This window comes from Rana temporaria, chromosome 12 (genome assembly GCF_905171775.1).
Source record: "Rana temporaria chromosome 12, aRanTem1.1, whole genome shotgun sequence".
NCBI lineage: Eukaryota > Metazoa > Chordata > Amphibia > Anura > Ranidae > Rana > Rana temporaria.
The window spans coordinates 16,730,659-16,745,134 of NC_053500.1; the positions used below are offsets into that span (position 1 = coordinate 16,730,659).

Sequence of the window (14,476 nt, forward strand, 5' to 3'; positions counted from 1 at the left end):
GGGAACTCTGAGCTCCCAGCTCATGGATATACTCCATTCCCGGGAACTCAGAGCTCCCACCTCATGGATATACTCCATTCCAAGGAACTCGGAGCTCCCAGCTCATGGATATACTCCATTCCAAGGAACTCAGAGCTCCCAGCTCATGGATATACTCCATTCCCGGGAACTCGGAGCTCCCAGCTCATGGATATACTCCATTCCCGGGAACTCAGAGCTCCCAGCTCATGGACATACTCCATTCCCGGGAACTCGGAGCTCCCACTCCATGGATATACTCCATTCCCCGGAACTCAGCGCGCCCAGCAGATGGATTGCACTTCTTCTTCTCCAACTTTCGTCATGCGACCAACCCTTCAGGACGCCAGTGTGCTCACAATCATAGAGACATTCTGTTCTTTTACCTGTAGTCCTTGACCTCCAATGTCACCTTTTTCACCCTTCATCCCCGGAGGTCCCTACAACATGAAAAGACAAACATTTCTGAATGTCACCCATATAGCATGTCTCAGCAGTTCCTAACAAACAGACTAGATCTGAAGGACATCTCCCCCATAATCCTCTGTTCTAATCCTGTTCTCCTCCATCATCTAATACGCTAATAAAAGGACGTTTTTGATGAATATATTAAAGCATTTAAACCCAATCACTTAAATCTCATAGAAGCTTAAACATATTAATGTCATTTCATAAGTTGTTTTCATTAATGAATCCGCAGCTTTCATTAAAGTACATCTAAAACCAAGGAGGTAAATGTAATATATTGTAGCTTGCCACTCATTAGGTGTCCTTAGATGTCCTTAAGTTGGTCATACAGAAGTGGTCCAAAGTTTTTAATTTTAAGAACATTTGTTGGATTTTCTAATCACAAAGATGGTTATACACTAGTAGATTTTTAAACAAACATTTGTGGAAACATTCCCAGTACATTCGACAGTTTGATGAATGTCATTCGACTTAGCTTTTAACATTCGCGTTTGAAACAAATGGGCTTTCATTGGTAGAAATTTGCTAGTTCAATTTTAAAAAAATCACCCCGCTCCTTGGAATTTTCGTATCTTTATGGTTAAAAACGAACACTGATTTGACCCCACTATTAGAAAATGTAATGGATGTTCTTAAAAGAAAAACTCTCAATTCTACTGGGGTATGGGTATTTTTAAAAATCTTCAAGGGTCCTCGATCCTTGAGTGCCTTTTAGAGAAGGGGAGGTCCACTGATGCATGGCGAAGTCTCAGAGAAAAGAGGTAGGAGTTTGGCTGTTATTATGGCCAGCTTAAGTTGGGATCATTCGATGTGGGAAAAAATGGACTTTCAATGTGGGATCAACACTTTCGAAGTAGGATCAAGTGGACATTCAAAGTGGGATCAAGTGGACATTCGAAATGGGATCAAATGAACATTCAAAGTGGGATGAAATGGACATTCAAAGTGGGATGAAATGGACATTCAAAGTGGGATCAAATGGACATTCAAAGTGGGATCAAATGAACATTCAAAGTGGGATCAAATGGACATTCAAAGTGGGATGAAATGGACATTCAAAGTGGGATGAAATGGACATTCAAAGTGGGATCAAATGGACATTCAAAGTGGGATCAAATGAACATTCAAAGTGGGATCAAATGGACATTCAAAGTGGGATGAAATGGACATTCAAAGTGGGATGAAATGGACATTCAAAGTGGGATGAAATGGACATTCAAAGTGGGATCAAATGGACATTCAAACTGGGATCAAATGGACATTCAAAGTGGGATGAAATGGACATTCAAAATGGGATGAAATGGACATTCAAAATGGGATGAAATGGACATTCAAAATGGGATGAAATGGACATTCAAAGTGGGATGAAATGGACATTCAAAATGGGATGAAATAGACATTCAAAGTGGGATGAAATGGACATTCGAAGTGGGATCAAATGGGCATTCAAAGTGGGTCAAATAGACATTTGAAGTGGGATTAAATGGATATTTGAAGTGGGATTAAATGGATATTTGAAGTGGGAACAAGTGGCTATTTGAAGTGGGAACAAATGGATATTTGAAGTGGGAACAAATGGATATTTGAAGTGGGATTAAATGGCCATTTGTTCTCAACCGCAGTAATGATAAAATATGGGTAAGCCTGTTGGAATTTTTACTGTTTGTTGATTCTGAACTCAACGGGTTAATTGTAAGAGTGACTCATTAATAATGTTGGGACACATACTGTTAGATGCTAATGTCACCAACTCCAGCCATCTGTCTGTTCTCTGTGCTAATTCACCCTGCTATTGTGTGAAGATGTCCTGTGTTTACACTTATGATAATGTGTATTGTATAGCAGGTGAGCGAGGAGACGCGACGTCTACTCTGAAAGGTCATATCTATGAGTCGCCTAGTCTGGGTAAATGATTAGTTAATTAGCTCATGTTAATTTATGTTCTGGTTACCTCCTCTTTAAACTGTATATAAGGTTGCATTCTTGGTTCTATTAAACATTCCATGTTCAGCAGACAATCAAGTCTTGTCTCGTTGTGTGCTTAAGAGCAGCTGGAATATCTGATATCTCTATCCAGACTGACAGGAAGCGGTATATGACGGAAGCACTCAAGCGGAGTGTGGGACACCATGCTCTATGGAGTAACAGCGTTGTCACCCAAGGACAGGAAGTGCATTTTGACTTCTGTACCCCTCCCCATAACATTGAAGGAGGTGTTTTGTAGATTGAGCGAACCCTTTGTCCCCTCCCAACACTTTAGAAATTCGAAAGCTAGCCCACAAGGACTCTGGAAAAAAAAGGTCACTGTACCATCGGACCGGTAACGGCCATCCCGCGAATTCCAGGGGAGCCCGTGTGTCCGCCGCCACCTTCTGGTCCCACCTGTCCAGACACGCCTTGGTCTCCCTGAGAAAGAAAACAAATCCTAGATAGTTCTGTGACCAGACAAGAGTCAGAAATAACCGGAATTATACCAATATTCCCATTTACCATTTCATCGGCAGCCCATGGCAGCTCTGCAATCCCGCTGATTGCATCAATTCGCAGTTCTCTCCCCAAAGTGGCAAGCGTTGATTTGCAGCAGGTGGGAGATGAAGAGATGGTCTCGGTTAAGTCCCTGAGCGCAGACCCCCCACGCAGCAAGAAGCGTGAAAAGAGAGATAAAAATACCTCCGACTTGTAGCTCATGGTGCGCCACAAATACCTGAGAACGCAGCCACGTCTGCGAGCCGGGGCAGTCCTGTTTCTGGGTTTGTAGTGCCGTTTGGCAGGACTGCCGCCCACAGCGAGTGTCTAACCATTTAATCACCTAACTACTAGCCTGCAACCCCCCTTCGTTAACAGCCCATTTTTTCATGTTGTGATACTTTGACTAACAATTACTTTGCCATGCAACTCTGTACCCAAATATATTTTATATAATTTTTATATAATATATATATATATATATATAATAGATAAAAAAAAAAATCAAATAAATACCAAAGTGAAAAAAAAATCTCTTCATCAATTTAGGCCAATATGTATTCTGCTACATGTTTTTGGTAAAAAAGACCCAATAAGTGTATATTAATTGGTTTGCGCAAAAGTTATCGCGGCTGCGGGATATATTTATGGATTTTTTTTTTACTAGTAATGGTGGCGATCAGCGATTTTTAGTTGGACTGCGACATTGCGGCGGAGAAATCTGACACCTTTTGGGGACCAGTGACACAAATAGAGTGATTAATGCTAAAAAAAATGCACTGTCACTGTACTAATGACACTGGCAGGGAAGGGGTTAACATCAGGGGCGATCAAAGGGTTAACTGTTTCATTCGGAGAGCTTGCTAACTGTGGGGAGAGGGGAGTGCTTTGCAGACAGGTGTAATTCTTTTTGTTACTAATTCATTTTTTAACAAACTTCGACAAATTAGTTAATTTGGAAATATCCGAAATTACCGAAAACCCATTTAACTATTTTTTCCGACTATATGTACATTCGGAAATTCGAAAATCCGAAAAGCTATAATAAACTAACTAATAATAACTTAAAAGGGTTGAAAACCCTGGTGTTTTTTCACCTTAATGCATCCTATCCGATTGGTTCACAGCAATCACAAGGTACAGAGCCCACTGTGATTGGCTCTGTACATTGCTCCTCCATTCTCAGCTGTCTAATGACAGCTCGGTCACAGTCATTCATAGGTACACTGGCTGCCTATGTGTGTAAATCTGTTTATAAATGGAGCTCCAGAAAATGGAATCTTCCACTCCACCACCATCCCCTTCCACTCATGTCCTCCAGCCAATTAGGACTTGTGTTATGATGTGTAGCCGAAAGATTCAACCACCACATATCATTGTTACATTGCAGGCATGGGCCAAATTTGCATTTTTTTTTACCCTTGAGCTACCCAAGGGTCACACACAACAAAAATGTTTCGCAGCCCAGAGGTAGCGTATGTGTTAGACCATGTGGCCCTCCAGCTGTTTCAGAACTACAAGTTCCATCATGCCTCTGCCTTTGGGAGTCTGACAGCCTTGCAATGCCTCATGGGACGTGTAGTCCCGCAACAGCTGGAGGGCCACAGGTTAAGCACCCATGTGTTAGACAAAGACCACCTTTTCTTCAAAAATGACTCATTCCCTAACGATATGATATGCATGGCACAGAATGTTAGTACATACCACTGGTCCTGGCTCGCCCTGCTCGCCTTTGGACCCTCGAGGTCCTGGAGGCCCCTGCAAGTAGAAATAATAATTTTGATCACACAAAGTAACTGTTCAACATGGGTTGGCCATCCAAAGCTTAAGCAATAACTGGGTTCCTCTATCTCTCCGAGACGGCGAGTGTACTGCGCTCGGTATATGCCGGCGCAGTATTCAAACTCGGCGCGGGAAAGCGGGTATCGGCGTATATCGCGCACCCACGATTTTGCCCTGATTTTCAGGGCAAAAAAGTGCGCGGTATACGTCAATAAATACGGTATATAACATTACATTCAGTATACCTCAAACATGTACAGTATGCCGTTTTTTTTTTTTTTTTGGGTTTACATACGGTATTATCGTTTTTTTTCCTCCCGGCTTCCGGGTACTCGCTCCCACGGGAGCTGGCGTTCCTGTGAAGTGCCGCAATGTCATCTGGGACGTCGCCCATATGATTGATGTGCCTGAGAAAAACTCCCCCTGGCGGATAAGGTGCGTCACGACTTTCCGAAAGTAGCCGAACCGCGAGTCGGCTCTACACGGCGCCTGCGCTCCGACTAGGAGCCGTGTAGAGCTGACTGCGCAGGCGCCGTATAGAGCCGACTCGCGGTTTGGCTACTTTCGGAAAGTCGTGACGCGCCTTATCCGCCAGGGGGAGTTTTTCTCAGGCACGTCAATCATATGGGCAAAGTCCCAGATGACATTGCGGCACTGCACAGGAACGCCCACTCCCGCGGGAGCGAGGACACGGAAGCCGGGAGGAAAATACCGATAATACCGTATGTACACCCCCCCCAAAAAAAAAAAAAAACAGCATACTGTACATGCTTGAGGTATACTGAATGTAATGTTATATACTTCTGGGTGAACCTCCGCTTAAAAAAAAAAAACGTTTTTTTTACATACTGTCCCTGGTTTTACTGAGGCTGGCAACCCTGATGGGGCCCCCTAGTGGCATGGGGCCCTCGGGCAGTGCCGGAGAGCCCGAATGGTCAGTCCGCCCCTGGCTGGTACTGAATTATTACAACTCAATACTTACCGGAAGCCCAGGAGGGCCGGATGGCCCAGGGACGTCGGAGGTGCAGGTACAGGCGGAGGCGAGGGCAGGGCATGTTTTCTCATCCCTCTAAGAGGATAAAAAGAGATAAAAGCGCTGCATTGGAGACCTAACGAGAATTAATACAGCACACTTATAAAGAAACACACACACAAAAAAAAAATTTAAGTAGTAGTTTGGTTGCCTTGGGTCATCTCTCCTCACCTTGGCCAGGACATCACAGCACCCATCTCCGATGGGAATCTCTGAACCGCAGACCATCAGGAATGACTGGAGCTGCAACTGGAAGGAAAGGGTTAACCACTTCCATACCGCGCCTATTCTGGCACTTCTCTCCTTCATGTAAAAATCATCATTTTTTTTGCTAGAAAATTACTCAGAACCCCCAAAAATGATATATGTTTTTTTTTAGCAGACACCCTAGGGAATAAAATGGCGGTCATTGCAACTTTATATCTTGCACCGTATTTGCGCAATAATTTTTCAAACACCTTTTTTGGGGAAAATAAAACGGTTTCAGGAATTAAATAACTAAACAGTAAAGTTAGCCCAATTTTTTTAATATAATATAAAAGATGATATTACGCCGAGTAAATAGATACCCAACATGTCACGCTTTAAAATTGCGCACACTCATGGAATGGCACCAAACTTCAGTACTTAAAAATTTCCATAGGCGACGCTTTAATTTTTTTTACAGGTTACTATTTTGGAGTTACAGGGGGGGTCTAGTGCTATAATTGTTACACACACTATAACGCACGCGGCGATACCTCACATGTGTGGTTTGAACGGTGTTTACATATGTGGGCGGGACTTACACGCGTGTTCGCTTCTGAGCGCGAGCTACCGGGGCGTTTTTTTTTACACTTTAAAAAATAAATAAATTGGATCACTTTTATTCCTATTACAAGGAATGTAAACATCCCTTGTAATAGGAATGGTGTGTGACAGGTCCTCTTTATGAAGAGATACGGGGGCAATAAGACCCCACATCTCTCCTGCAGGCTGGAAAGCATGAGATCGGGAAAAAAAAAACGATCTCATGCTTTCAGCCACGATTGTGGCTTTGTTTACTTCCGGGTACCTGGGTGTGACGTCATAACGTCGCGCCCGGGCCTCTGACGGTCATAGAGATGACTGGTGACCATCCGGAACTCTCTAACGTCCTGAGCCGGCGCCGGACGATTCTTTCTCCGGGTCCCTGATGGCACGGGAGAGCCTGGAGACGCACCGGATGGCGGCGGGAGGGGGGGGAGTCTCCCGATTTAGATTTTTTGACCTTTATGGAATAACGTTGTATCTGGACCTCTTAGCAGTGGTGTGGCGCTTAAATTTCAACCCTTCTTTATTACAAGCCAAGGAGACTACGGAGATACTCTGGAGTGTAGAGGACGACTGCCCAGGAAGCAGATCATTTACACCAACATTAATACCTTAAGATAACAATACCAGAAAATAAACCTACGGGTCCAGCGCTATCTTCCCCTTTCCTCAATTGCCATGGTGTATGACCTGTGACATTGACATTGTCTTCTACAACCTCAACTTAGTAGCAGAGTTTGGCTGTTCCTCACCCAGTTTTAAGCCTCCTACACAGCTTTTTCTGTTTCAGTTAATGTGTTTCAACCTACACATGATGTTGATGATCATTAGCACCTGCTTGGTATAATTGGTTAATTATACACCTGACTCTAATCCTATAATATCCATGACTTTGTGCAAGTGTAAGAATTGATGCCGGTTTGAAGCCAAAGGATGGTCACGCCAAATTTTGATGCGATTTAGATTTTCCTTCTGTTCCCTCACTTTGCATTTTGTAAATTGATAAAAAATAAACAATGAAAATACTGTATTACAGTTGTGCTCATAAGTTTACATACCCCAGCAGAATTTATGATTAGTGGCCATTTTTCAAAGAATACTCTTTAAAGCAGGGGTCTTCAAACTATGGCCCTCCAGTTGTTCAGGAACTACAATTCCCATCATGCCTAGTCATGTATGTGAATGTCAGTGTGTTACAATGCCTCATGGGATGTGTAGTTCTACAACAGCTAAAGGGCCGTAGTTTGAGGATCCCTGCTTTAAATCATAATGACAACAGAAACTACCTAAATGACCCTGATCAAAAGTTTACATACCCTGGTGATTTGGGCCTGATAACATGCACACAAAGGGGTTTGAATGGCTATTAAAGGTAACCATCCTCACCTGTGATCTGTTTGCTTGTAATTAGTGTGTGTGTATAAAAGGTCAATGAGTTTCTGGACTCCTGACAGACCCTTGCATCTTTCATCCAGTGCTGCACTGACGTTTCTGGATTCTGAGTCATGGGGAAAGCAAAAGAATTGTCAAAGGATCTGCGGGAAAAGGTAGTTGAACTGTATAAAACAGGAAAGAGATATAAAAAGATATCCAAGGAATTGAGAATGCCAATCAGCAGTGTTCAAACTCTAATCAAGAAGTGGAAAATTAGGGATTCTGTTTAAACCAAACCATGGTCAGGTAGACCAACTAAAATTTCACCACAACTGCCAGGAAAATTGTTCGGGATGCAAAGAAAAAGCCACAAATAACTTCAGGTGAAATACGAGACGCTCTGAAAACATGTAGTGTGGCTGTTTCAAGATACACAGAAAGGAGGCACTTGAAGAAAGATGGGCTGCATGGTCGAGTCGCCAGAAGAAAGCCATTACTATGCAAATTCCACAAAGTATCCCACTTACAATACACCAAACAGCACAGAGACAAGCCTCAAACCTTCTGACACAAAGTCATTTGGAGTGATGAGACCAAAATTTAGCTATTTGGCCACAACCATAAACACTACATTTGGAGAGGAGTCATCAACAAGGCCTATGATGAAAGGTCCACCATCCCTACTGTGAAACACGGAGGTGGATCGCTGATGTTTTGGAGATGTGTGAGCTACAAAGGCACGGGAAATTTGGTCAAAATTGTTGGCAAGATGATTGCAGTATGTTATCAAAAAATACTGGAGGAACATTTGCATTCATCAGCCAGGAAGCTGCGCATGGGACGTACTTGGACATTCCAACATAACAATGATCCAAAACACAAGGCCAAGTCCACCTGTCATTGGCTACAGCAGAATAAAGTGAAGGTTCTGGAGTGGCCGTCTCAGTCTCCTGACCTCAATATCATTGAGCCACTCTGGGGAGATCTCAAACGTGCCGTTTATGCGAGACAGCCCAAGAATTTACAGGAACTGGAGGCTTTTAGTCAAGAGGAATGGGCAGCTTTACCATCCGAGAAGATAAAGAGCCTCATCCACAAATATCACAACAGACTTCAAGCTGTCATTGATGTTAAAGGGGGCAATACACAGTGCCCCGGATTCAGAGAGAGTTTACGCCGGCTTATCTATAGATACGCCGCGTAAATTCAAATCTGCGCCGCCGCATCTTCTTTCTGTATTCAGAAAGCAATATACGCCGACATTAGCCTAAGATATGACTGGCATAAGTCTCTTACGCCGTCGTATCTTAGGGTGCATTCTCACGCTGGCCGCTAGGTGGCGCTCCCGTCGTTTTCAGCGTAGAGTATGCAAATTACCTAGTTACGCCGATTCACAAACGTACGTGCGCCCGGCGGTAGTTTTTTTACGTCGTTTGTGTCGTAACGTTGCTCCTGCTATTAGGTGGCGCAGACAATGTTAAGTATGGACGTCGTTCCCGCTTCGAAATTTGAATTTTTTATGTCATTTGCGTAAGTCGCTCGCGAATAGGGCTGGACGTAATTTATGTTCACGTCGAAACCAATACGTCGTTGCGGCGTACTCGGGAGCAAGGCACACTGGAATATGTACACGGACGGCGCATGCGCCGTTCGTACAAAACGTCAATCACGTCAGGTCATCATCGATTTACATAAAACACGCCCCCCTTCTACATTTGAATTCCGCGCACTTACGCCGGCCCTATTTACGCTACGCCGCCGCAACTTACGGAGCAAGTGCTTTGTGAATACTGCACTTGCTCCTGTAAGTTGCGTCGGTGTAGCGTAAATACAATACGCTGCGCCGCCGTAACTTAAAGCGCAGCTACGCGAATCTACCCCAGTATTAAAAACTGGGGTATGCAAACTCATTTGGGTCATTTGGGTAGTTTCTGTTGCCATTATAACTTAAAAAGAGTAAACACAGTTGATAGAAAATAAATGGCTTCAGCCAAACACTAACCATGAGGGAAAGAAATGTTTTTGTGTTATCATTCATATTCTCTGACTTTAGGTTCACACTGCTGCGAATTCAAAATCGCGGTAAAATGCGCGGCTGTGATTTTGCCGCGATTTCGGCCGCAATTTAATGTGAATCGCGGCCCGAAATCACAAAAAGTAGTACAGGAACTACTTTTTGAAATCGCAAATGCGGCGTCGCACTGATTAGGACAGTGCCATTGCCGACAATTGCCGCCGATTTGAGATGCGATTTGACATGTCAAATCGCATCTCAAATCGTTCCAAATTGTACCCAGTGTGAACCAGGGCTGAAAAATGGACAAGAAATCATAAATTCTGCCAGGGTGTGTAAACTTATGAGCACAACTGTATTTCTGAAAGCCTTCTTCACACCTGCCTAAAACTTTTGCACAGTATTGAATCTTATTAGCTTCCAATGTTAAAGCCCAGAAAGCGATCCCCCCACACAGGATCACATGGCGCAGAACGTCCTCCTAAAATGTCACTAATAACCTTATTTTCCATTTCACAGTATCGTGCTCCAGGCTCCCTCCTCGGCTCTATAAATACCACTTCTTGATGAATAGTCTGTGCCAAGTCTAATAAAGTGCCGATCGCTATCTGGAATCTTCACGTCCCAGCATGCGCGCTCTTAGAGAAATCCTAATTTTATTAATTCCTATTTCCTGACTGTAAAAGAAAATGATCCAAATGTGTTTTATTAAAAGGGAAAGAAGTCATTTCTTTGTGACATGAATGATAGGAGGACAGGGAGATCTTTCGTAGCACTGAAAACAAACGGGTCACATTCGCCACCTATGGACACCATAAAAATGGCCGACGCGCTGCACTTTGGGCATCACCTAGAATGATGGCTTGAATGTTCCCGGTAACATGGTGGACCAGGATGAGAAAATTGGCAAGGGAGAGGCGCCATTGAAACATCCAGTCCCAACAGCCAGAGTCAAAATTCAGAAGTCATTGGCCCAGATTCACAGAGAGCAAGGCGCACATTATGCCGCCGTAGGACAAACACTGTACGCTACGCCAACGCAGCGCAGAGAGGCAAGCATTGCATTCAGCAAGCCAGTGCTCCCAACGCTGCGCCAGCGTGGCGTGGGTTTCGAAGTCGCACGCCGGTGTAGGTTGAAGTGGGCGTGAACCCATGCAAATGAGGCGTGACCCCATGCAAATGATGGGCCGAGCGCCAGACAGGTACTTATCACGAACTGTGCATGCGCCGTGACGTGGACGCACCCCCCTGCGCCTGCTCACAACCACGCCGGCACAACTGCCTAAGCTACGCCGGATCACTGCGTACGCCGTGAACATAACGTACGCCCAGCCAGACACGCGTCCAACGCACAATATGCCGGCTTGTGTTACATGGTGCAGACCTGTACATGTCTGTTGCCGGGTTGCACCTCCTTTATGGGAAATGACTTAACGCCGGACGTACAACTTACGCGCATCTCACGTAGCATGCGCCGGGCACACGCACGTTCGTGAATCGCCGTATTTCCCTCACTTGCATATTTGAATGGCTAATCAATGGGAGCAGCCCCATGCGTCCAGCCTAAATGTGCGCCCACCCTACGCCGGCGTGTGCAAGCTACGTCGGCGGGGTGTAGCCTGTTTTTAGGCGCATATTAGTTTGTGGGTCTGGCGCACAGATATGACGGCGCACATTTGCACTTGCGTCGGCGTAACTTGTTATATGTCAGCGTAAGTGCTTTGTGAATCTAGGCCATTATCTTAAAGGACCATCAGGACCAGCCCTGTTTGGCAGGGGAGGAGGCCTCATTTGCAGTTCAGTATCGCTTCCAAGTCTTGTCCCTCCCCCAGCCTGTGACTGGGCAGTGAAATGAGAAGCAGTAGACTGATGAGCTCACCTCTGTCACTCTGCTCTGTCCTCCTAGCTATCAGCATGTTCAATAGATCCCCCAGCAATGGTAGACCCCCCCCTCCCGCATCAACAACAGTAGACCCCCCCTCCTCCGCCTAGCAACAAATGACCCCACCCCAGCAATAATACTTCACCACAACAACAATATACCACCCAGCAGCAACAACAGATCTTAGAGCAGCCAGCTACAATAGACCGCTCACTCAACTGTAGATCCCTCCCAGAAACAATTAACCCCTCGGCGACATAAGATGCCCCAATGCAAAAATCCCTACCAGTTACAATAGATCCCACAGTCAGCATCAGGGAGGTCCCGGAACCGAGTTCCCCCCTGAAAAAAGCCCTGGATGCATATAATAATATACATTTTGTTTGGGTACAGCATCGCATGCCCACATAATGCTCAGCTAAAGTAACGCAGTGCCGTAACGCAAAAAATGGCCTGGTCATGAAGGGGGAGCTGGAGTGGATATATATATATATATATATATATATATATATATATGCGCACACATACACACACCCTATATATATATATATATATATATATATATATATATATATATATATATATATATAATTATTACAATTATTATTTTTAGCATTTTATTATTATCATGTTATTATTATATAATATCTTATTTTTTATATATATATATATATATATATATATATATATATATATATATATATATATATATATATATATATATATATATATGCACACACATACACACACCCTGCCTATATATATATATATATATATATATATATATATACATAAGATATATACACTATAATAAAAAAATGCTAATAATAATAACAACAACAATAATAAGATGCTAAGAATAATAATTCAGGATGTATATAACACCAACAGTTGGGGCATTTCTCATTTGCGCAAGAGAGAGTTTGGAGAGCCCTGCTCATGAGAGCTTACAGTCTTGGCGTAATCAATAGACTGCAGAGGTGACCAATTTTCACTCAAGTTGATCAGATATCCTATGAAGTTAATCAATTTTGTAACAAAATGCTCCAATATGTTCAACATATACTTGTGCAATCAAAAGTGGCATTTCAGTCATTTAAGTCAATTGTAACTCAACTTTGAAGCTAAAATATTGACCAGCCGATCAATGAATTTTTTTTTTTTCAACATATTTGCCATGATTTTATCCAATTTGAATAAGCCATTGATAATTTATTAACTCTACAAGCACCATAACACCAGTCCGGATTAAGCAGTAAACCTGCCCCATCTTATCTCCCTCAGTGATGGCGGCTCCCATATAACTAGCCTGAGAGGGTCCCTTTAAATTTAAGGATGTCCTCTCTTTTTTTAATACGTTCCTGAAAGTCTTATGGCGCTTACACACGGTCGTTTTATTTTGCCCGACAACAAATGTTCGATGTGAGCTTGTTGTCGGAAAATCCGACCGTGTGTAGGCTCCATCGCACATTTGCTGTCGGAATTTCCGACAACTGGCTGCTTCTCAATTTTTCCCGACAACAAAAGTTCTTGTCGGAAATTCCGATTGTCTGTAGCCAATTTCGCACACAAAAATTCTACGCATGCTCAAAATCAATTCGACGCATGCTCGGAATCACTGAACTTCATTTTTCTTGGCTCGTCGTAGTGTTGTACATCACCGCGTTCTTGACGTTCGGAATTTCCGACAACATTTGTGTGTATGCAAGACAAGTTTGAGCGAACAATCCGTCGGAAAAAAAATCCACGGTTCTGATGTTGTGTGTACGCTGCATTAGAGGCCCTTTAACAAACAACTTCATGTGCGTGACAAGCATTTAGAATCATGTCTTGGGATCCATCTGCCCAGCGTGACATGTGACAGCGGTGTTTAAGGACATCCGGCGTGTGTCCCCCGATCGTCCCCTGCGGCCCGCGATGAAATGAACACATAGATTGCGCGAGACATTATTTGGTCTGCCCAGCAGCAGTCTACTCTCCGCGAACCCGAGAGCCTATAAATAGAGAGACAATATCGCTTCCCTTTAAACGCCCTCCAGAGAGACGGACTCTTTCTTCTGCATTCTCCCCCGACGCCCGGAGTCAGCCTCAAACCCGAATCTCCTCGAAATGAGAGCCATTGATCATCGCAAATTTAAAATGTCTCCGCTTAAATAAAGCTAGATGACGGACGAGAATGAGGTCCTCTGTCTTACGGCTGGTTAGCCGGTGGGGCCGCGCTGACACTGGGGTGACACAACACAAGAGCGATGGAGGAATCTCTGCAGGCGCAGACACAAAATGGATGAGGGTTAACCCCTCATAGGATGCTGGTATGCAATTTACCGCTAAAGGAAACCCGCGCCAAGAGAAATATGTACACTGCTGGACCCCTGAAAATGCTACCTGTGGTGATAATGGGGTCTGGTGGAGCCAACACTGTGTGAAAACAATGAAGGAGTGGTACTAAACACCAGGCTACCCTGATGTCTCTATTAGGCCGTCATGGAAGGTGACACATTTGATTTTCAGCAGTTAAGTTAGATGGAATGTAGAGATATCATAAACCTCAACAGTCAGAATGTCTGTCTAAGACGTGGATTGAGGGGGACTCGTTAGTACCCATTGTATGATGTTGTGGGTGGAGTGTGTCATTGTCCCTTTGATT

At 43.9% G+C, this 14,476-nt stretch overlaps 1 protein-coding gene across 1 annotated transcript in view; it reads right to left on the bottom strand.

Moving 5' to 3' along the window:
- COL20A1 (collagen type XX alpha 1 chain) overlaps positions 1–14,476 on the bottom strand; it is a 142,950-nt gene that overhangs the window by 30,163 nt on the left and 98,311 nt on the right. The window contains exons 25-29 of the mRNA XM_040331623.1: positions 5,939–6,016; positions 5,717–5,803; positions 4,657–4,710; positions 2,797–2,892; positions 405–458 (exon numbers count right to left, since the gene is read on the bottom strand). Of these exons, the coding sequence (XP_040187557.1) occupies positions 405–458; positions 2,797–2,892; positions 4,657–4,710; positions 5,717–5,803; positions 5,939–6,016 (369 nt within the window). The remainder of the gene's footprint in view (positions 1–404; positions 459–2,796; positions 2,893–4,656; positions 4,711–5,716; positions 5,804–5,938; positions 6,017–14,476) is intronic.